General features: G+C 40.3%; 1 protein-coding gene across 3 annotated transcripts in view; it reads left to right on the plus strand.

Moving 5' to 3' along the window:
* LOC137183565 (GRAM domain-containing protein 2A) overlaps positions 1-23,533 on the plus strand; it is a 35,045-nt gene that overhangs the window by 5,746 nt on the left and 5,766 nt on the right. For 2 of the 3 annotated variants that reach the window (XR_010928498.1, XM_067590714.1), the window contains exons 2-10: positions 3,962-4,072; positions 12,406-12,463; positions 16,422-16,494; positions 16,626-16,729; positions 18,029-18,127; positions 19,062-19,133; positions 19,259-19,318; positions 23,014-23,149; positions 23,231-23,324. Coding sequence is in view for 2 of the 3 variants with exons in the window: in XM_067590714.1 (XP_067446815.1) it covers positions 3,962-4,072; positions 12,406-12,463; positions 16,422-16,494; positions 16,626-16,729; positions 18,029-18,127; positions 19,062-19,133; positions 19,259-19,318; positions 23,014-23,149; positions 23,231-23,324 (807 nt within the window). In the remaining variant the exon portion in view is untranslated. Of the gene's footprint in view, positions 1-3,718; positions 3,864-3,961; positions 4,073-12,405; positions 12,464-16,421; positions 16,495-16,625; positions 16,730-18,028; positions 18,128-19,061; positions 19,134-19,258; positions 19,319-23,013; positions 23,150-23,230; positions 23,325-23,533 lie in introns of those variants that run through there. The other variant, XM_067590715.1, reaches the window with a different exon arrangement.

A 23,533-nucleotide genomic window follows, 5' to 3' on the forward strand; every position in this document is an offset into this window, starting at 1 on the left:
TCAGAAGTTTACCTGCTGGATGCAAGATGTCTCCTCCTTCACTGTAGAGTCTATTCTCAGTGTTTGTGAACTGGAGTCTTTCAGGTTTCCACATCACACTTGTGTAAGTTGAATACTGGACCAGGATTGGCTCCATGCTCGCCCCTTAAAACTGGATTTTCAATGAGCACGGAGAAACTTTCTGCTTTCAGCAGATCAACGTGAAAACAAACTCATCATTCTGCACAGTGAAGCTCAAACATCCGACTGTAGGAACAAGAAGAAAAGCATTTTTTGAGTGGAGGCGGACTTTAAATGAACTGAAATCAATTAATTATTCTGCATGTTAAATTATGGATTTATATTACAAGGAATTATTGTTATATAGAGCTGGGAAGTACCGACAAAAATATGTTATAAATGTTGTCCTGACTTGTTTTCTGTCATTCTTTGACCAGAATGACCATGAAAGAGCTATTACATTGTGTCTTATGTGTTATGAAAAAGGTCTTACATCACAGGAACTTTGCCTGCAGCAGGAAGTGACTGAATGAACTGATGGTTTTTAGCAAAGATGGAGGAGTTGTTGTGTAAGGTTGTGTGGAAGCTGCAGTTTATCATTCAGCTGGTGAAAAAACTCAGATAATACTACACCTTGTCACGACAGAATGAGTTGTTTCAGCAAGTTCCCCCAAAAAACATCTGTTTACAGTCCAGTGACGGCGCCCTCTAGCAGCAGTGGTAGTTATGACGGGAGCAAAGGAAGGAAGTCAGGTGACGTTATTATAGAGCGACAAAGTCCACATAAAGAGGAGGTCGTTTTGAGTAAAGAAAAAGTAGTTTGTCGTCGTTGCCTCCCAAGTGTCCAGAGGCTTCCTGAAGCTGACCAATCAGAGCAGAGTGGGCTCATCAGGAGGCGGGGCTTAAAGAGACAGGAGCTAAAACAGCCTGTTTCAGACAGAAGCTGAACTGAGGGGCTGCATAAAGGACCAGTAGAAGATAAATAAGGAGTTTTTTTAAACTGTAAATCATGCAAATATATTCCATTAAAGCCCCAGAATATAAATATAGACCTGGAAATATGCATGATATGTCCCCTTTAAGTACTTCAAATAAATTTTACTGCTAATGCTTGATTATGTTTACTTTAGTCAGATGTGAACGGACGACTTTTAGCTGTAATGGAGTATTTTTAAATGTTTGTGTAGCATCTCAGCTCTTTTTCCATCTCACCTGTAAACCAGAACATGTGCGATCCGACAAGCCAATCAGTGTTTCTCAGTAGCAGAGTATGAAAACATCTTGACCTCTGCTTAATGTGCAGGGTTTTGTGTTACATCACAAATCAAACAAATAAAAATAAGATACTACGAGTGAAACTGGAGCAGGTAGGACATGATTTACAGATTACATGTCAGTCTCAAATTGCCGTGGCTTGACAAGGATAAACCTCAGTCGGAGCTGAGTCGTTCTGTTTTTTATTTACATGAGCACCACAGAGGTCAAACAGCATGCAAAGCAGTTTTTCGATACACAAAACAGCAGCGTGGCCGGAAAACTCTTTAACTACTGAGTGAAAAACCGTCCAAACCCCGACACGTTTCCAACATTTTCTTTCTCCTTTTTGTGGTTCACGTTCGCTACAACACATCCTTGTAGACATTGATTGATCCACTTATAATACCAATCAGGTAAACTGGAGTCTGGGAAATCAGCACTGTGAGCACTTTAATCACATTTTTTTTACCTTAATCTGTTTTTTGTACAGTAATCTTGCTGATGTGTGTGTGTGTGTGTGTGCTGTTACATCACTTATTGTTACAAAAAAAACTGCCTCTCTGCTCCAGTTTCAGCTGACATAAGAGACGAGGAGAACGATGCTCGATCTGAACAGCCTCTTCTGAAGCTGTTGCCATGGCAACAGAGCGGAGGAATATCCTCACTGCTGCCGTGTGCCGTGTCCAGCATGTGTGTGTGTGTGTGTTTTCGATTCGGGGCTGATGCAGAGCTTCAGATCAAAGGTCTCTTGCAGCTCGACGAATCCTCCGACCAATCAGAGCGCTCCGTTGTTTATGCCCTCTAAACACAAGTACCACCAGCCTCGGTTGTCATCGTAGGACTCACTGTAGTACCAACCCTTGTACCAAATCTAAAACTCACAGTAAATCCAGGACTAACTGCAGTAACTCTAGTTTCATATCTAGCACTGAGTCCAATACAATCATAGTATTAACTCTTTATTACTAAATCTATTACTCACCCAGGTGTTGTATTTAAATCAATCCTAGTATTAGATGTAGAAGTACTCCAGTATCAACCCTGAGACTCAATCTAGTTCAAACTTCACTGCAAATCTGAGTACTAAGACTAGTAGTCCCTCCAGCTCCAGGATTAAATCTAACACTAGTACAAGTGTCTAGTATCAACTCTAGTTGTAATTCTGCTACCAGTTTTAGCACTAATGGCAGGGTTAAGACTGGTAGGACCAGTGCCACCAGTAACTGTAGGTGTACTCACTCTGGTATCAAGTGTAGCAGCCTTGAATTAACTCTAGTGGTATTTACCCAGTTTCCAATTATAATTCCATTACCAGTTTTGATACTAATCCCATAGTTGTAGCCATAATACTTACTCTAGTACAACCATCTTTTACTAACTCTTTTACTAAGTGTAGTATTAAAGGTTTTGACCGGCGATTTTCTATATTTTTCTTATTGTCAACAAATCTCATGTTTGGATCCAAACCAACAATGATCTCACCCTTCTTACAAGTGTCGTGTGTTTATGAAAAGCCTGATGTATTTTATCCCTCCGAGTCACACGGCTGCACAGGGTGACATGTTCCTTCACCCTGAACAGAGTGATTACTTTAGCTTGTTTAGAAACGGCTCCAAAGAGTAATATCGATCATGTTTTCAGTCTCAGGAGAGTAGTTCTGTGTAAGGCAGACGTCACTGAGCATGTGTGGAAATGTGATTCAGTTTACAGCTTCACTAGCTTGTTGTGCTACATCTCACAACCTCTTGACTTTTTATCACATTATAAATTTCTCAAAGAACTTCAGTAAAAAGAGGTTCCTGCATATACATTTCCTTCTGTCCATCTCCTAATTTGTTTTGACAAAAACAATAATTTAGCTCCTAATAACAGCAAAGGACAACAAGCTAACACTAATGTTAATTACTTGTGGGTTATAGTTAAAACCACAGATGCTAAAGTCACTTTAAAAAGGGAAATACTGAAGCTAGAAGTAGTTTTATTCATGTCATATTGTTTTATGTCATCAGCTGGTTAAAACTGAGGCTGAGACCAACTCTAATATCTACATATATCATATCTCATAGTCGACTGAGTACTAACTGTAGTACTCATATTAATACCAGGTTTATTAATCCAGTATTCACTACAGTACCAGCTCTAATACTGAGTCTAGATGAATCAACTTATATCCACAGTTACAGTAAACCAAGTTCTGGCATAAACACCAATATAAACCCAGAACTGTTAGAACATTTTGACTCTCAGTGGGTGAACTTTACTTATTTTCTCTCTGGGAGCTTTTCAATCCAGACCAGAGGAACAGAAACACTTCTGTTTATTTAATGCAGCTCTTAGCGCTCAACAGTTCTGCTCTTGCATCTTGTCTAATCTTGTCTTCCCGCTCACGTGCTTACTTCTCAAAACCAACGATGTTGGTCACACCTCTATATTTAGAGCGTGTTATGTGATGCTGCCTCCTTCATCCTCTCTCTCATATTTTCTTTCTCTCCTCATGATTATTACTTCACAGTCTTTCAGAGCAGCGTTAATGCAATTCCATGGTTGATTAAAAAGCTTTTCTGTGATCTTCCTCCCTTTTGTGAGAGCTACCTGCAGATGAAGAGGTGTCATCAGGCTGAAAAATAAACCTGCTCATGTGATTTCAAGCAGAAATATTCTCGTTGTTTTTGTTTAACATTGTTTCTCCTTCCTGTCCTTCCAGGCAGATAATAATGATGGAGAACTTGGAGCATAGTGATGACATCAGCGTCCTGCCCCCCCATGAGGTGGAACCACCGAGGGAGGATGACGCACACTGCCCCCTGCCGTTCAGGTCAGTAACTGCAGGTTACTTACAAACAGAGCGATCGGAGAGATGAAACCTGACGATTTGGGGGGTAAAAGTTAAAGGCTGCAACTATCGATTAATCCGCTTATTATTTTCTAAATTAATAGTGGTTGTATTGTATTTATTGGAAGCATGTACAGTGTTAAACATAAATGTTACCATTTCATGTTCTGCACCAGAGTTAGCTTATAGCTAGTTTTCATCTGCAGTCCCTTCAGCAGGTCACAATTAAAACATATAACAGCACAATAAGAAACAGTACAAACACAGGACGTCCGGAGGGGCTGCTAGCCGAGCTGACGCTAACGTTCGTTCAGCTTGTTTGTCTGATGACTTAAGATCCAGACGATTAGGAGGTTTTTACTGGGAGTTTAATTATCTGCAGCGGTCTCCTCCTCTCCAAGATAAACGGACACAGTGATTTAAAACCAGTAAAAACACTGAATAAAGCAGTTTCACATTATAAATCAGCATTTCTCCCACACTATTTAGTCGACACAGGACGTCCGGGAGAGGCTGCTAGCCAAGCTGCTGCTAACGTTTTCTCAGCTTGTTTCTCTGATAACTTAAGATCCAGACATCCGATGACTAAAATCCTTCATCCGGTTAAAAGATATAGTTAAAAACAACAAAGAATGACAGCTTCTGGCAGACAACCACAACGCTGACGTATGTGCAAAGAACGTATGACGCCATTGACTGCCGACCAAATGAAACAAAACGTTACCTTGATTAAAATTACAGATTTCTCTGAGTTTGAAAACTGTTGGAAACATTTGAAATAATCAGCTTAGAGCCCCGATCCTTGTTATATTTATTTGGAATGTGGTAAAAACATGTACGGCCGCCACAGACCTTCATACAAAAACTGTTGATGATGGCTCAGTCACATGACTCTTGGTTTACGGCTGCAACTTACGATTATTTACATTATCAATTAATCTCCAATTATTTTCTATATTTAATTAATAATAAGTCTGATCTATAAAATGCCTGAAAACAGTGAAAAATGTCTGTCATGGTTTCATAAAGGTGATGTCATCAAATCGTTGTTTATTCAACAAAATACAAACATTCAATTTACTGTCACACAAAACCAAGAAGAGCAGAAAATCATCACAGATGACAAGCAGGAACTGAAGATTTCCTCCTATTTAAATGAAATAAAACTATTCATCAATTATCAAAATAGTTACAGATGTTTTGGGGTTTTTTTTCTGTCAAACGACTAAACAATCGATCGACTACTTGTTGCAGCTCTGTCTCAGTTACTTGACAGGAAGTAACTGGAAACAAGCCACAATGATATCTCTCGATACTTCCTCACACACGTTCACGACATCGTCACCGGAAAGAGAAGCAGCGCTCAGTTTAGTTTTGATCTAAAGGAAACAGGCGCCATCAGAGGCCGCAGGTGGAAACCTCCAGCGGCTGCAAGGTGCAGACGAGACGCGCAGCTGGAATCGTGACGTAGCCAGATGTTGCTGACAGACGGTAGTGAGCGCCGTTATTACAGGAAGGCCGCAGGAAGTGTGAAATAATGTCATGTAGGATGATTCATGTCAGGATCCAACCTCCTCATAATCAACCAATTCACTCATTAGTCCTGATAAAGTGTGTGTGAGTGTGTGTGAGTGTGTGTGTGTGTGTGTGTGTGTGTGTGTGTGTGTGTCGGAGTGTTTGGCAGGAGATGAAAGCTGAGGAGACGTGCAGGAGAGACAATACACAGAGAGGGAAAGCCTCAGTGTCTCTCTCTCTCTGCTCTGTTATTCCTGTCACGTACAAAACAAGCTGCAAGCAAAGCTGCAGAATCAGAGTCTGTGTGTGTGTGTGTGTGTGTGTGTGTGTGTGTGTGTGTGTGTGTGTGTGTGTGTGTGTGTTTGCCTGCAGCACGTGCAGTCAGCTCACGTTTCCAGGCAGCAGAGCTCAGAGAGAGGCGGAGTGGCTGATGGGAAGAAGGAGTTTGTGTGTGTGTGTGTGTGTGTGTGTGTGTGTGTGTGTGTGTGTGTGTGTGTGTGTGTGTGTGTGTGTGTGTGTTTGAAACTAGTGTAAAGCCTTAATTCACTTCTGCTGACAGAGCGCTAATGTTCCGTTAAAACCCACAAACAGCCACACACAGCCCAAAGCGCTCAGCTCAGCTCAGCTCAGTCTCTTAAGTTGTTCAGAAACAGTTTTTAAACAATTTAATAGCAATCAAAGAAAATGTCAAATTAGCCTTTTATGCTAATAGAAATCTGAAGTCATGACGTTTCACCAGCTACATTGACTGTATATGAAGATGGACGTAGTGAAGTGTGACGTCACACACCAACGTTAGCTATTTCAGCTAAATTGTGCTAACAGGGCAGGTGTAGTAATCAAGTAACATTAATCCGACTCAGTATGAGTCTCGGAGCAGCAGGTGAGCCAACTGTCAATCAACACCCACATGTCAGACATCAAAGCTGCTATAAGTCTTCAAATCTTATTAACGGAGCAATAATTTCCAAAATGACCACCAGCACACTTATTAGAGGACCTGAATTTAGAGATTGAGACCATAATGACTGTATTTCTAGAGAGAAGTTGAGGCTTTTTGAATGGGGGTCAGTTGGAGCTTCTAGCGGCTGTCGTTGGTAATTTAAGGTGCTTCAGCCTCAAGATGTGGTGGCTGCTGCTTGACTGTCTCTTGTAACTTAGTCTAAACAGACTGTAACTTTGGAATATATCGACTGGATTTAACATCATATTAGCTTCAGCTGAACTTTGGAATGAGGGCTATGGATTTTGTCCCTCATCTCTTACCGTATAGTTGCATTCAGGGTTAGTATGGAGAGTAGGAATTATTACAGCGACCAAGACACATTTCCACATACAGTAATGTGCAAAAGTTTCAGGCATTTATCCGTGGTGTAATACCGTCAGAAAGGTGTGTCAGAGTCATAAAGATCTATCTTCAGCTACAACAAGGAGTCCTGCAGCAGATGGTCTCTGATCTCAACATCATGGAGTCAGTTTGGGATTAACATGAAGAGACAGAAGCAGCTGAGACGCCGAAATCCACAGAAGAAGAAGAACTGTTGCAACTTCTCCGAGATGCAGGAACAAGCGACCTGCCGAGCACCTGAAACACTGAGGAGAACTGCTGCTGTTTGAAAGACCAAATACTGATTTACTTTATGTTTCTGCTGCTTACTTAACTTTAATCTCTATAAACAGATATCTGCATATGAATACAGAATCTGTAGGTAATGGGACAGGATTTTGGTACCAGAAACCTTCTGGTTTCCATTTGTAGTCAGAGTAGAATTGACCAATCACGTTTGAGCAGGCTTTGGTTGCATGCAGGTAAACAGTCCATGTGGAGAGCCAAAGAGACGGTACGCATGGCTATAGTCTGACGATGATTTAGCTTTTTATTAGTCTATCAGTCTGTAAACAACGACCAATGCACGCAACAGGAAGTCTTGGCCCGGATATCTGTTATCCAGACATCTGCTGGCTACACCAGGAGCCCCGAAATATTATAATAATATTATAATATAATACTCCAGAGGCTAAATCATCGTCAGACTGATAGCTGACGGGTTCTGAGATTGACTCAACTTTATATGAAGTTAACTGATAAATAAAAACTGGCATCATTTTTGAAAGCATCCTCACTTTATTGTTAGAGCCTAACATTTTTGTCACAGTAATGTACATTAGACATTAGAGACGTCATTATTGTATGAAGACAGACTTCCTCTCCTTTAAAGAAGACAACAGTGATGTGTATGTGCGTGCATGTGTAGGCGACATGAATCCTGCACGCGACCAATAACAGTAAAAACTAATAGAGAAGCAACTGCAGGATGCAAATACGTCGAGTGACAACTTTAACAACTTTAAGCTGCTGAGATGGTGTCAGATTTGTCCGTTCAGCCACGCCGCCTACGGCACAACGGCCGCCACGCTTCTCAGAAACCGTCGTCTGAAAACGACGAGTGACGCTTAAACCCTGTTTTTTTTTTTTTTACTTGTAATCAACATTTTTAGATTTGCCTGCATCAGTGTGAACACAGCTTCTTTTCTCTGCTCCAGTTTCCCCATTCAGGCTGAAACGGTTTGCATAATTAGTTCTTTTATCATGTGTGTGTGTGTGTGTGTGTGTGTGTGTGTGTGTGTGTGTGTGTGTGTGTGTGTGCTCCTCCCAGTAGCTCTTGTGGACAATCACTCCTTTCACACACACTGAACTCTCCATGCTCCAGTGTACCAAACTAAAACCAGTGTCTGATGGGGAATTTCACTTCAGTTCCAGTTTTACTCTTATTATCGATAATCCTACAAATCACATTATAATAATCAATATAATTGATCACTGGTAGTTACACTGCTGCTGATCCTCGTGGTAATGTGTCCAGTTTTGATCAGTTGCTTTTCTTTTTGCATGAACTTCATGTTCCCTCCTGACCATCCTCCATGAAATCTGACACAAATAATAAGCATGTGTGTGTGTGTGTGTGTGTGTGTGTGTGTGTGTGTGTGTGTGTGTGTGTGTGTGTGTGAGTGACGGCTGCTAAGACATGTCCTCAGCCATTAAAGCCTCCATGATAATGATCCAGATAATGTCCAAGTCGGCCTGGACCAGAGTGCCACAGCTCCACGTAGTGAACACAGTCAGTGTTCTGCAGACACACACACGGAGCAGCAGGTTCATGAGCAAGCAGCAGTCGCTGGTTCAAATCCCAGAGCTTTAACACCGTGCATCAGTTTATGTCATGGTAATCTAACAGATTACAGGCAGAGTTTTGCAGTTAATCTGCAACTACTTTTGTGTGCATCTGAAGATTTGTTAACCAACCAAACACCTTGAAGCTGTTTGAGGAGACGCTGCATCCAACAGTAAATCGTCTCTTTTTCTGGGAACAATTCAATCTCCACATCATAACTCTGTCACACCAAAATATACAGACATCACACACACTGTAATTAAATCAGCAGAACCTCCCCTTTACAAAGATAGATAGTGGGGACTGCGTTCCTGCACATGCTCAGTGGCATCTGTCTCACACAAATTACCCTCCTGAGACTGAAAACTTGATGTCATTAGTTGTTGGAGCCGTTTCCAAACAAACTGATGTGACCAAATATAGAAAATCACCAACTGAAACCTTTAAGAAAGTTGTAGCTGAATCTCTGACGACTAAAAAAAAACGACTTCAGTTAACCATCAGGCCGATGACGACCTGTCGTGTCAAAACGTTGACAGCTGTTGGATTTGATGTGCTGCGTCACTCGTCATGCATCATGTGTGAACAAAACGAGCAGCAGCTTTGATCCGAGCCGACTCTCGTTGTTATCTGCGGTCACATTTACATCCTCGCAGCCATGTGGCTCCTGATAACACGAGGAAACGTCTGACTGAGCCTTTTGCATGATGTAATGATGTGACAGCTGCACCTAAAGAGCCTGTGTGTGTGAGGGGAGAACTTTATTTTAGCTGTCCAGAGGTAACAATGGGAATATTTACCAAACAGAATAATAATCTAAGTTTCAGTTTTGCTCTCTAGCTCTGCAGTCTTTCAACAAATTCATCCTCAGAAGTAGTGATGAAGCTACAGATCAGTGACTCTGCAGCTTTACGGAGCTTTATAGTGATTTTCAGCTCATTGTTTATCTGTCCGGCTTCAACTTTTACTGTTCTGCTTCACTCTCAGCGCTCTCATAGCATCGTTTTTTGGGTTGCAGCAGGCAGCTGTTTTACAGAGAAAAAAAAAAAAAATAAAGAGCCAGATATTTCCCTGAGGAGTTGGTAGAGAGCAAAAACAGATCTAAAAGAGAGCGAATATTGCCAAAAACGGTCTTTCTAAAGCAGAGCGCTCCGTGACTAATATGAGAGGCAGTCAGAGGATGTGACAGTCACACAGATATTATAGCCTGCAGTAGATGATGTTACACTGTCAGCTGATGATACTGGACAGAGAGCTGCAGGGAGACGCTGAGGCAGCTGTTTACAACAACTACTGAAATAAAATTCATTTGCAAAAAAAACAATCTCTGGCACACAATATTCAGTTTGTTTTAGTTTTATATTTTATTTCAGTGTCATATTTAAACTCTAAATTCATTCAGACAGTAACTACTGAGTGTTTTTTCCTCCTTCATGATTCATACAGCAGCTCTGATCTCATAAATTTTGTTTGTGCCTCAGAGAAAATATAAAAAAATCAAACCTTTAATGTGATTTAAAGCCCTTTTTCAGACATGGATCTCATAACACGGCTGCTTTCATCTGCAGTATCTGTTCAAGTGATTTCTTTCAGCTGTGACTTTTCTGTTAATGTTCCTTCAACATGAGTTAAAAATACGACAACAAGGAGACTTTTTTGTCTGCATCACTGACGGTTTTGAAGTTATTTTGCTGTTGAAGTGTTAATTAAAGGACCATCGCTTCTCTCAGTGAATCCACTGACTGTTAATGTTGTTAGAGAGCGAACTCTGCTGCCTGTTTTATAAAGTCCTACATGCACAAGCGTTGAATGACAAGATGTTCAGGTGGATTCCTGTTAGCTCACATTAGCAGAATTTATTTATTCAGCAGTTGGCATGAATGAACTTTGAAAATATAGAGAGGCTGTTCTGCTCTGATTGTTGTGGTTTTAGAGGGATTTTTAACCTCTTCTGCTCCAGTTGCACTGCAATGGCAAGAAGAATCTCCTCAACACCTTAAAATCGTCTTTTTCCTGGTTTATTAAACCAGTTTTGTGCATTAGAGATGATGTCTGAGATATTAAATGTATTACAGTGATGTTAGAAGGTGAAACAAGACACACATTTCTCTCTCTGTTGCTTTATCTTTATGTTCATCAGCATTCAGTTTAAAATGTTACAGAAATGTTTCAGGTTCAACTTTGAAAGACTGCTGCTGTGACTTTTACAGACACGAGACCAACAATTTAAATTTCCGACAGATTTATTTAAAGGGCTCCATGTTTCTTGACAAATCTCAGGCAGTGATGGAAGAAGTATTAAGATGCTTTACTTACATAAAAGTACAAATACAGCAGTGTAAAAATACTCATCACAAGTAAAAGTACATAAAAGCACAAAAGTATTATGAGCTTGATGTAGTTAAAGTATTGCAGTAAAAGTAGTGGTTTGGTCCCTCTGACTGATATATTATTATATACTGATGGCCAAAACCTCCTATCTGCAGAATGTTCTGACTGGTGGATTTCACTTTGGATGATGAGAACAAGGAAGGCTGCTTATATTCAGTCTGTCTGTGAGATAATCCCGCCCTTCATTGTGACAGAAAAGTCACACAACAAAACAAAAACACAACGCAGAGTCCCTGGGTGTGTAGAGAGGCTAAAGCACGAGTGAGTTACACAATCACTGAACATTCATTTCCACTGGACGAGGAAGCAAATACACTGAATTTAAGGAATTCTGACCCTAGTATACTACAATGTAGTAACTATTACATTTACTACATCGTTTTACCTGAAAACAAACTTAATTTTATTTTTAATTTAATTTCAATTATTAACTTAATTTAGAGCATCTTTGTGTAGAACCTCTTCCAACTTGCACCAAGTGCAAAAGCTCCTATCTGCACTTTGCAAGGCATTAATATCTATAACACATGATATATTAATATAGTCCAAAAACAGTGTTTTATATGTTGGGTATCCTTAACAAATAACATTCTGCAAGAAAACAAGTTTTTTTTTTAAAAACTGCATTTTCCAGATCGGAGGTTTTGCTCTTCGGTCATCGACATGACATCATTAGATTATTAATAGTGAAGCATCAGTGTTAGAGCAGCATGTTACTGTTGTAGCTGCTGGAGGTGGAGCTAGTTTACACTACTTTATATACAGTTAGCTAGTTTAGTCCAGTGGTTCCCAACCTAGGGGTCGGGCCCCTCCAAAGGGTCAGCAGATAAATCTGAGGGGTGGTGAGATGATTAATGGGAGAGGAAAGAAGAAAAAACAAAGTTCTGATACACAAATCTGTTTTCAGTTTTTGGACTTTTTCTCTAATCTTTGATTTTTGCTGAAATATTGGATCATTTGAACATTTATTGAAATGAAAGCATGTGAGAAGTTTAGAGGGAAAAATCACTATTTGGTGGAGCTGTTAACAACTCATAGACATGTGAAATGTGACCCCGACTACACACTGCTTTTTGTAAGACGTCAAAAGACAAAAAGGTTGGAAACCAGTATCAGTTCAGAGTCCGCTCTCGGCTCCCATCACTAATCTTCACTCCTCTGTTTCTCTGCAGAAACTGAACGTTTTGTCTTTTCTGACACAAACGATCTAATTAGATGTTGTGATGTTTCCTGCAGGCTGCAGCTGATCGACGACCTGTCCTACGAAGACGTGAAGAAGTGCTACAGAGGATCAGTAAGTCCTTGAACTGACCTAAAAATGATGACACGCACTGCTGAGCTCCCACCTACACACACACACACACACACACACACACACACACACACACACACACACACACACTCACACACAGACACACACACACACACACACACACACACACACACACACTCACACACAGACACACACAATGCCGACAGAGCAGCGGGAGTCCTTTCAAATCTGTTTTTAAGTCTCTGCAGAAGTTTCCGGCGTCTGTCTCGTCTCCATGGAAACGCATTCAGGGGTGTGTGTGTATGTGTCTGTTTCAGCAGACAGAGGGTTGGTTTATCATCAGACATTAACAGCTCAAACACAGACAGGTTTAAGTCTTGAGATTGAATGGCAGATATGTTTTACAATTTAAAAATTCCAGAGGACCAGATTTACTCCAGATGTTTTTTTCAGCCACACAGATGTGACACATTCTGGCTCAGACACACACGTGTGCCGTATTCAACGCTCAAAGTCACGTCAGGCTGAAGTCGTCTTTGTGTGTCACTTTAGCAAATGTTTGCAGGATTTATAGTGTTTAAGGGAGGATCAGACATATAGTTGGCAGGAACTGCTTGTAGCTAATTCAGCGTACTGTAAATGGTGTGAATTTGCTGTTTCCTGTTTACATCCCCCAAAGCATTATGGGAACTATATTAGCAAAACTGAGAGCATGATTATCCCCCAAATCGAAGTAAGACAATCCATTAATATGAACTGTTTTCAGTGTTTTCATGTCATCACTGAGGGTGTTAACGTGCGCACTAGTATCCTTGTTTTTAGTCTCATCCTGGTTTTGATCATATTCAGGATGTGGTATTAACATGGGACATGTTATTCCAGGTTTCTAATCATCTGTGTGAAGTTGTGTCTTGTTGTTGTCTTCTCACCGTCTCAGCCACCGTGTTAGACAACGTTCAGAAACCTGGATCAGGTGTTTACATGCTTCTGTTTCCTGGTTTCTATTGGAGGACTCCAGGTCTTCTCTGCCGCTCTTTTGGCCTTAAGGTCAACATGAAGAAAACTGAGATCATGTCTCAGCTCTCAAACAAATCTTCCTCAGCTTTCAGCTCTCACATCCAAGATGAAAGATGTGTACCAGGTTATTTACCTCGGATGCAAATTCTCCTCTGACTGCTTCCTAAACCATGAAAAAGACCACATCAGTAAAGCCTCTGCAGCCTCCAGGCCTGAGTCTTCGATAGTAGGAACCTGAAGACCAGCAGTAAAGTTGCTTTCTACAACATGGTCTACGGAGCAGAGACATAGTCTTTCCACGTACACTATCTACGGAAAAACTCAGCCTATCTTGGAAAGACAGGACACCTTATTCAGAACTTCTGTCAGCCAACAACATCCCAGTTCTTTCCAGGCTAAACATGCTGCAGGTGGACAGAAGAGACGATACAGGATTATATAAAAATCACGACATCAACAACATCGACCCCGACCTCCTTTAACCCCCGAGACACCGACAGGTCTACCCGACAGGCCTCCTTCAACACACTACACCCCGACAGCCAACAAAGAAAAGAAGTGAGACACACACAACGTCACCAACGGGCAACTGGCATCACCCCAACATCTGGGCTCCAGTGTCCCATCTGCACCAAAATCACGAATATGCACCAACAGCCACATGAGACATTTCGTCTGAGGGAGCCACAGTGTCAGACTCTGAAAACTCCTCGTCTACATCGACCAGATCACATTTAGTCCAGTTCATTTGAATGAAAACTTACAATATATCCAATAATAAAACAGGCTCCTGCCCTCAGGAAGCTGAAAGTTCAGTATCAGGAGAGAAAGAATATTCAGAAACGATCATTTTAGATGGCAGAGTAAGAAAAAAAAAGTGCACAAAACTTGTAGTTTGACCCAAATGTTCAAACTGTCTTCAGAAGCTTCAGGTGGAGCAGGCGACGAGCTGCTGCTGCTGTTTTCTGTTGTTTCAGTCTTTGTTGTTTCAGACAGGAACAGGAAAGCAGGAAGTCGGCGTCTGCCTCGCGGAGACCGAACACAGAGACACAGGTGGATGATGTAACTTCTGACCCAAATATCAGGAACCAAAACAATACGACAGAATATTCCAGAAAGTACACGAGAAGATCAGCAGCGGTGAAAGAAATACTCAGATAGAGATTCTGCATTCAAAGCCCAGTTAAAAATACACAAATATTATCAGATTCATGTAGTTAAAATATCAATAAAAAATAAGTTTCACTGTAAATGTGTGAAGAGTTTTAGTTGATGTGAAGCTGGACAGTAGAATGATTTTATCGAACATCAATTTGATCATTTTATAAGTGATTTTTGCAAACAGGACGATGATGACGAAGATGAAACAGACACAGCTGGAGACCAGGATCGTGTTCAACCCTCACAGCCTTCAAATGAAAATAAATCCTAATACTAGTAAACAGATCTTCAAGATCCCTTCCAGACATGTTTTAAGATTTATACAAAATACTTTACTTAGAATCATCAATCAAAGAAAATTCAATCATCTTGTTAAATCCTTAAAATAACATCTACACCTTCACCCTCATTAAAAAATCCACAATCTATGAATATGTTTTTAAGTCCAAACGTTTTCCTGCTGATGTTTCCTTCTTCACTGTAAAGTCCGTTCTCAGTGTTTGTTCACTGGAGGCTTCAGGTTTCCACATCACACTTGTATAAGTTGAATATTGAACCTTGATTGGCTCCAAACTAGTCGTGATGTCACAAATCCTGCTCGTAGCTTCACGTGTTTCAACTGAGATTTTCAATGAGCTCAGAGAAACTTTCCTCCTTCAGATGATGAAAGTGAAACTCTGCACGTTTTTGAGTGGAGGAGGACTTTAAATAATCTGATTTTCAGATCTTTATCTTCTAGTTTTTGATCATCTGTTCACCAGAATGTTTCGCTTTTTTGCCATTTTGTGGAAAACTGACAGACAAGAAAGAAGACATTAAGAAATTAAGGAAATGTGTCACTTTCCATCTCTCAGATCAGACAGCTCCTCGATCTATTTCCCTCCTGAATGCTTTTAATCTGCCAAATCCTTTGTCTTCTGGTTAAACATGATGTAACGAAGGGACATCTCTCATACATCTCTATGTTGTGATATACTGTAATATATTAGAGCTGCAACGATCAGTCGATTAATTGATTAGTCAATCAACAGAAAAATAATCATCAAATAATTTGATAGTTATATTAAGGCAGAAAAATTCCAAATATTTCCCAGTTCCAGCTCGTCTTATGTGAGGATTTGCTGCTACTGGAACAAACTCATCACACAAAATGCCTCCAAAACGGTCGTCCTCCCAACCCCCAACCTCTCAGACCTCGACAGCAGAGCTCTCGCACGCAGAGCACACGATGTTATACACGACCCCACGTGCCCTCCTCCACCCTCCTCCACCCGTCCTCCACACTGCCTCCATCTGCTCGCGGACACAGATCCCTGGAAACAGACACGATATGGCAGCTTTTATCCCCTCAGCTACAAAATACCCCGATGACTGTAACTCATGTATATGTGTGTGGATGTGGATGTTTACTGTATCTATCTATCTATCTATCTATCATCCATCTATCTATCATTTATCCATCCATCTATCTATCATCCATCTATCCATCCATCCATCTATCTATCATCCATCTATCTATCATCCATCCATCATCCATCCATCCGTCTATCTATCTATCTATCCTCTGTCTTGTGTGATAGTAAATTTAATACGTTTGGATTTTGGACTGTTCGTTGAACAAAACAAGCAATTTTCAGGCCAAACAATTAATAGATTCATCATAAATAATAAAATAATCATTGGTTGCAGCCCTACTGTGTATTGATAATAGGACAAATATTACTAATATGGTGGTTACATGATTATTAATTGCAGAAACATCACATTAAACTTAATTTTGCTCCTTTTCTTGCTTCCACAGACCGTCAGTAAATACAACTCTCAGTACCACAAACTGTTCGTGACTGTTCCTAAAGAGGAGATCCTGATGAAAGGTAAACACTCAGCTGATCTAACTCCATCTATAATCCCCCAGTCTGTTACTCTGTTGAGGGTGAAATACTTCATCATGTAGTAGAAGTGTGGTAAAGATGTCTCAGGTGTGGTTTTCTGTCTTCCTCTGCAGTGTATTCGTGTGCGTTGCTGAGGGACATCCTGCTGCAGGGACGACTCTACATCTCCAGGAACTGGCTCTGTTTCTACGCAAACCTGTTCGGCAAAGACATCAAGGTGGGTGAAGTCTGTCGGTCCACCTCCAACACCTGCATCTTTAAAGGATTTGACTGGTGATTGTCTTATTGTCAACAAATCTTATGTGGAGAGTCAAACTAACAATGAACTGATCCGACTTACAAGTATTATGTGTGCATCCAAAGTCTGATATATCGTGTTCCTCTGTGCTGTAGACCTCCGCTGTTGTTGTCCAAAAACTGTTAAAAACACGTGAATGAGTCACGCAGCTGCACATGTTCCTTCACCCTGAAGATCGCAGTGACTTTAGTTTGTTTAGAAACGGCTCCAAAATCTAATAACAGTGTCAAGTTTTCACTCTCTGGAAAGTATCTGTGTGTCAGGAAGAGGCCGTCGTGCGTGTTTTTAATAGATTTTGGACAACAATGGAGGTTTACAGCACAGAGGAATAAGATATATCAGACTTTAGATACACACACAACACATTTAATCAGGATGAGTTCATTGTTGGTTCGACTCTGCACATGAGATTTGTTGATAATAAGAGAAACAGAAGATCACCAGTCACATCCTTTAAACCGGCTTCTAAAATAACACCAGTAATAGTTTCAGCTGCAAGAAGAAAGGCGATAATTCTACTTTATTCTACTTTATGTTTATTATTGAGGTCGTAGTGAGTGGTGGTGAACTGGAGTGCATTATATTGAAAAGTGTTCCTAATATTTTGTCCATCTCATTAATATACATGAATGAGGAATTGTGTGCAAACTTTTGACTGCTACTGTATGTGTGTGTATATATATATATGTGTGTGTGTGTGTGTGTGTGTGTGTGTGCTCATACTGAGCTGATAAAAGAGGAAAAGTGCTTAGTCATGCAACAGAAAACCTCATATGCATGTACAGTATATATAACATCTCTAACATTTCCTATTTGTCACATCCTAATTTATTAGATGCCTTGTTTAGACAGGAAGTAATGTGTTTTTCAGTTTTTTAAAAATGCAGAAAAAAATGTAACACTTGATAAACTCAAAGTCGGCAGTTTGTTCAGTTTGTTTACAGATTGAATTATTGATTTCAGTTTTGTAAAGCCTCTTTCTTCTCCTGAAACAGTGTTATATGATCATCAGCACAATACGAGCATTTATCCAGTGAGAAGACGACATGAATGAACATGAATACATGTGTACGTGACTCCGCTGAGTCATCCTGTGTATGTTTGTGTATGTTTGTGTTTGATTTAGACATTTGTTTATCCAGTTTTAGAGTCAGTCCAGAGTCAGGGTTAAAGGTCATCTCAGCTCAGTGTTAATGCTTTATGTTTGTGATGCTGCAGGTCTGTATACCGGTGGTGTCGGTTCGGCTGGTGAAGAAGCACAAGACAGCCGGCCTGGTGCCAAACGGCCTGGCTATCACCATGGATACCGGACAGAAGGTACCAGACAGGACACGTACACAGCAGAGAGACCACATTATTATTATTATTATTATTATTATTATTATTATTATTATTATTATTATTATTGCTGTTTGCATTGAAAGACAAGCGTTCTGGTACCTGCTTTACTATGACTGATGGTTAATTTTTGTTGCATTGCCTCAGAAAATCCTAAAATTAATAGCTGCTGTGATGTCTGACAGTAAGTTAGAGTCCATCCACCGGTTTTTATTTACATTTTCAGTTTGCATGTAAAAAAAAAACAGAAATTCTGAAAAAAAAGTCATTTTCATTGCAAAAAAAAGTTTATGTGTGTCTGAGGTGGAAAAGTTTGTTGAATTAAAAAAAACAAAAAGCCACAAAATGCAATCAATCTTTTAATGACATCATCTTGTTGTGTCTTCTTCTTCTGCGATGGTTTAATGGCACCGACTGGAGAATTAGCACCACTAGCTGTTTATCTTGATAACAGTAGTGGATGGAAACACATTTATTCACCTTTTCTTTTGCGGATGGTCTTAAACCAACAGTCAGGTGTCCATATGAACAGTGATGTAATCATTCCTCCTGTTCATTCATCAAGTGGATATCTGACACATTTACAGTCTTTTTAGCATCAAATTCCCTCTTTGTGTTTCCTCGGACAGTGTTTCCCTGTTGAGCTGCAGGTGGAAGTATAGTAACAAAAAGAGGAACTTTGGCACTAAAAAGACTGTAACGTTGAAAGATATCTACTTGATTTGACTCATTTGGACGCTGAAGCTTCATATTAGCTTCAGATAAACTTTTAAATAAATTTTTGCACATTTTATGTTAATTTGGGTTCCTGACTTTTGTTTTAAAACAGACTTGAAAAATTGTGAACCCGTCCTTTGATGTTTTCAGTCACTTTCTATCTGATTTGAAGCTCATGCTCTCTCTCTCTCTACAGTATGTGTTTGTGTCCCTGCTGTCCAGAGACAGCGTCTATGACGTCCTCAGGAGGATCTGCACTCACCTGCAGGTTTGTGGATCAGCTGATAAACTGTTTATTCTTCTGATAAAAGTGTTCAGTATTAAAATCCAGTATCATCCAGACTTTAGACTGAAGTTCCTTCTGTCTGACTGTTCCTTTGTTTTTTCTTTCAGGTGAACGGGAAGAGTCTGAGTCTGAAGCAGTACCTGGAGGAGCCCAGCTCTCTGTCTATGGTAACAATACATTCATATTAAATAGAAAAGAAATGTTACTACTAAAGTCACGTCTTTATAACAGTCCCTAGAATATCTTAAGACAACCCCTAAAGACTTTTTTTTCAATGCCTTACTTTAAAGCTGCTATAATCGATATTTCTGAGCTCAGTGTGTGATGTGTTGGTTGTGGCTCGTAGTGATGAACCTACAGAGACTCTGCAGCTCCTCTCGGCTTTACAGAGATTTATAGTGAGTTTCAGCTCATTGTTTATCTGTCCGGCTGCAACTTTACTGTTTTGGTTCACTCTCAGCACTCTCATAGCGTCGTTTTGGGCCGCAGCAGGCAGCTGTTTTCAGTTTCTGTTTAATAAAGTAATCGTTTATACCAGAAAGGTATTTTGGTTCGATGTTCAACACTAATCTGACAAACAGACTGACTCATACAGAAAGATGACGTGAAAGATATAAAAGCTGTCAGAGGCTTTCAAAGGGTCAGAAAAGATGAAAACATTCGAATTAGAGTCACCAGTCAGTGAAAACAGGCTTAGTGGAATAACAGGAGCTGTTGTTTTGGTCTTGTAGTGACCCTCTGTGACCTCATCATGACCTCATCACGCTCTGTGGATAAGAGGCTTTCCCCCGGGCTGCCTTCAGGTTCCATCTGAAATACCGTGGTTATGAGTCAAAGACACGTGAACGACTCAGAAAAGTGTTAATTAGGACGAAAGGAGGAAAGACTAGATTTTCTCTGATGTCACTGTTTTGTCTTCCATGTTACTGGTTTCTGTTTTCACTTAGTTCCTAAACAGTTGGTCACTAACAAACAGTAACAGGAAACAGTTCTTCTCCAGAAATGTTTAAAGACATTTAGTAAAGTATAGTACAGTATAGTAAAGTCCATTATCAGTGTTTGTGAACTGGAGGCTTCAAGTTTCCACATCACACTGGTCTAATAGACCCGCTAACCCCGGATGAATTTTTTAAGTACTTCAGCGACCTTGATGAGTCAGATGCAAATCACTGCTGTTCACACAATGAATTATTGTACATCATTTGCATACATGCAGCAGTCAAACAGACAAAGAAGGTGATTTCTATCTGCAGATCAATATCTGCAGATGCCAATACTGTTAGTTGGTCTTTATGGTTTGATGAACTAATAACAATACAGGCTGAATATGAACACATCATCACATCCCTCCTGACATGTTGGACTTAAATTGCAACGTAGAGATGTTTCCTTTGCTTGAAGTTTTCCAAGAGTAGGCCAAGTTATAGACTACAGTGCCAACACACACACACACACACACACACACACACACACATATACAGTGGTGTTTCCATCACTTCAGAGGACATTGCATTAGACTTATCCTAACCTTAACCATAACCCTAAACTAATGTTAACTTTAAACCAAGTCTTCACCCTAAAATTAATGATGTACATTAAGGGGACTTACTTTTTGTCCCCATAAGGGGGGCGAGTCCCCACAACGTAGGAATACCTGGACCACACACACACACACACACACACACACACACACACACACACACACACACACACACACACACACGCCTCCTTTCTAGGTAACTTTATTTCTGCGGCACATGCACTGACTTTTCTTCATCCTGCCATGATCTGCTCCTCTCATTACGTTTGCGGGTTTGGCTTCAATAATAATTATGAATAAAGTGCTGTGAAACGTCTCGTTTAACAATCTGCGACATGCGGACAATATAACTTAAAGTTACTTTGGCAAATTCAACTTCAAATGGTGAACAAGCAAGCTATCTTGTAAAGTACATAACATTAAGCTAACGTTATTAGTTATCGGCAGGTCTGCGCTAATTTACGGTTTTTCACAATAGTTAACACACATTTTCTGCATTACACACATATGAATATATCGACCAACCAACAACACAAAACTCTACTATGAAGCTCTCATCAGTAGGTTGATGCCTTTTGTATTTTCAGTTTTATGCTGCAGACGGTTGTAAAGATTGTTACAGTAACGTTTATCTACTCAAATATACATAAATAAATACATACAAATGTGATATATTAACTTTTTTTTATCATTGTTTGGTATGTAACACTTCACATATCCAACCTAAAAGATAAAAATGGTTTATTCTTTTCAAAACTCTAAACACACAAAAAAAAAAAAAAACGCAAAATTTAAGAAAAAAAACAGAGGCGTCATCCTGCGTTGTATTTTGTTGTGGTCACATCTACATCACCAGCGATGAGCTGAACTCTCCGCCTTCACCTCTAGTTCTCGCTTCACCATTGGCCTCCATTTCCCTCCAAAACAGGAGAGCTCATCTGTGGCCTTTTATGCTAAAGCTCTGATTTCTAAGCGAACGGTTAAGTAACGAGTGTTTACGCCTGAGAGGAGTCGGTGTTGCCAGCTGGTACATAAAAGTCAGCATTTTGATTGTCGTTGTTTTCCAAAGGAACACGAGAGATTTAATCTTGAATGTTGTGTCTAATGTAGAGAGCTGTATGTAGTGTTTTGCAAAAAAACTGTGATTTAGAATTGAAAACAGAGAGCTGGTTTAGGGATTTGATACATGAGTTTCAGGTTTCAGTGACTGTTTCAAGTTCCGATTTTAGTGTGTAAACGATTGTGAAAAACTGTGAGTTAACTCAAGTCACAGTTTCAACTTTCCACATCCAGCCCATCCGGAGTGAGGAGGGGAACTAGAGGGATAAAATCGACGTTGTGTTGCTGTCGATAAGACATAGAGTTGGATACGGGAATGAAAATGGCGCCAATTCAGTCTAGTAAGAATTGCTCGGCTGGCGCATACGACAAAAAAAGTTCTAGGTTTACTTCCGTGTTGTGCGAATCACTGAATATGTGCAGTAGTGTTTCCCCTGTTGACCCCGCCCACGAGTTCCCGCTCGGCCCATAGACTTTACATTGTGATGACGTCACAGATCTTTAAATTGCTTTTCTCAGCTCGAGAAAAGTTTTACAAAAACCTCCATGGATCAAAAATTCATAATAATAGAAAGAGTCATAATTGACTTGCAGTTTGCAGTTTGAGGCGTCCTGTCAACAGTTTTACAGACGTCTCTTTATAACGGTGGTCTTTGAAAATGTTTTTTGGGCCGCGGGGGGATTTTTCACCGCAATACTGTGAGTGACCACTGGGGAAAAACTGGCTGCAGCTCTTGTTATACATCCATGGATCATCCCTGCTTGATATTTGGGTGAAGGCAGCGGGAATGGGCAGCGTACTTTGATGTTAAAATGCATACAGGTTGGCAGGTCCGATGTAAGTTGCAAACTGGACCACGACGGGCTCCAAACTAGTTGTGATGTCACAAATCATGCTCGACTTAAACCGAGATTAAAGGTGAAACTTTGATCCTTCAGTATACATCATTCTGCACAGTGAAGCTCAAACATCCAACTGAAGAAACAAGAAGAAGAAGAAGTTGTTTTTGAGTGGAGGGGGACATTAAATGTGTAAAATATCTGTTAAGATCTTTCAAAGAGCACTTCCTGCAAACACTGTACATCAGAAATTAAAACTGTATTTCTAGAAGATGTAATTCTAAACTCCACACTGTAGCAGAAAATGTAAAATTAGAGCTTTCTCTTATATATTTTTGTTGAAAGCTGCAAACTTGTATTAAAAGTTTATGAAGCAGCAGAATATTGACTTTTTCCTGTCTTGTGTCTCCGTCTCTCCGTCAGGACGAGTATCCAGAGGTGTTGAAGTGGAGGAGGAAGCCGTCGCTCCCGGCCGTCTCCTCGTCTCTCCCGGACCTGCTGGGAAACTCCTCCCCCGTCCTCGCCACAGACACGCCCTTCAGCACGCACACCCTCACCGGTAAGCCCCGCCCACCTGTCAATCAGTCAACCACCTGACTGTTGCAAGCAGAGTAAGATGTGTCTTCTTGTGTGTGTGTAGACAGCAGTCTGGAAACAGAGAAGATCCTGCTGACAGAACCAGTACCTGAACTGGGTCACATGGAGTACCAGCTACTGAAACTCTTCATCCTGCTGTGAGTCCAACAGTTTCCCAAAAAAACACAACTAAACACACAGAAACACAGAAAGAAACTCCACAAATAAACACTCAAAAACATCCAGAAAAATAAAAATGTTGAGAAAACACCTTAAACACACCAATTTATTCTCCCAAACTCCGGTACAATTCCTAAATAACAGCACACAGTGAAGCACATTTTTACAGCTTTTTCTGGGCTTTCAA

The sequence above is a fragment of the Thunnus thynnus genome, chromosome 5, assembly GCF_963924715.1.
Source record: "Thunnus thynnus chromosome 5, fThuThy2.1, whole genome shotgun sequence".
Lineage (NCBI taxonomy): Eukaryota > Metazoa > Chordata > Actinopteri > Scombriformes > Scombridae > Thunnus > Thunnus thynnus.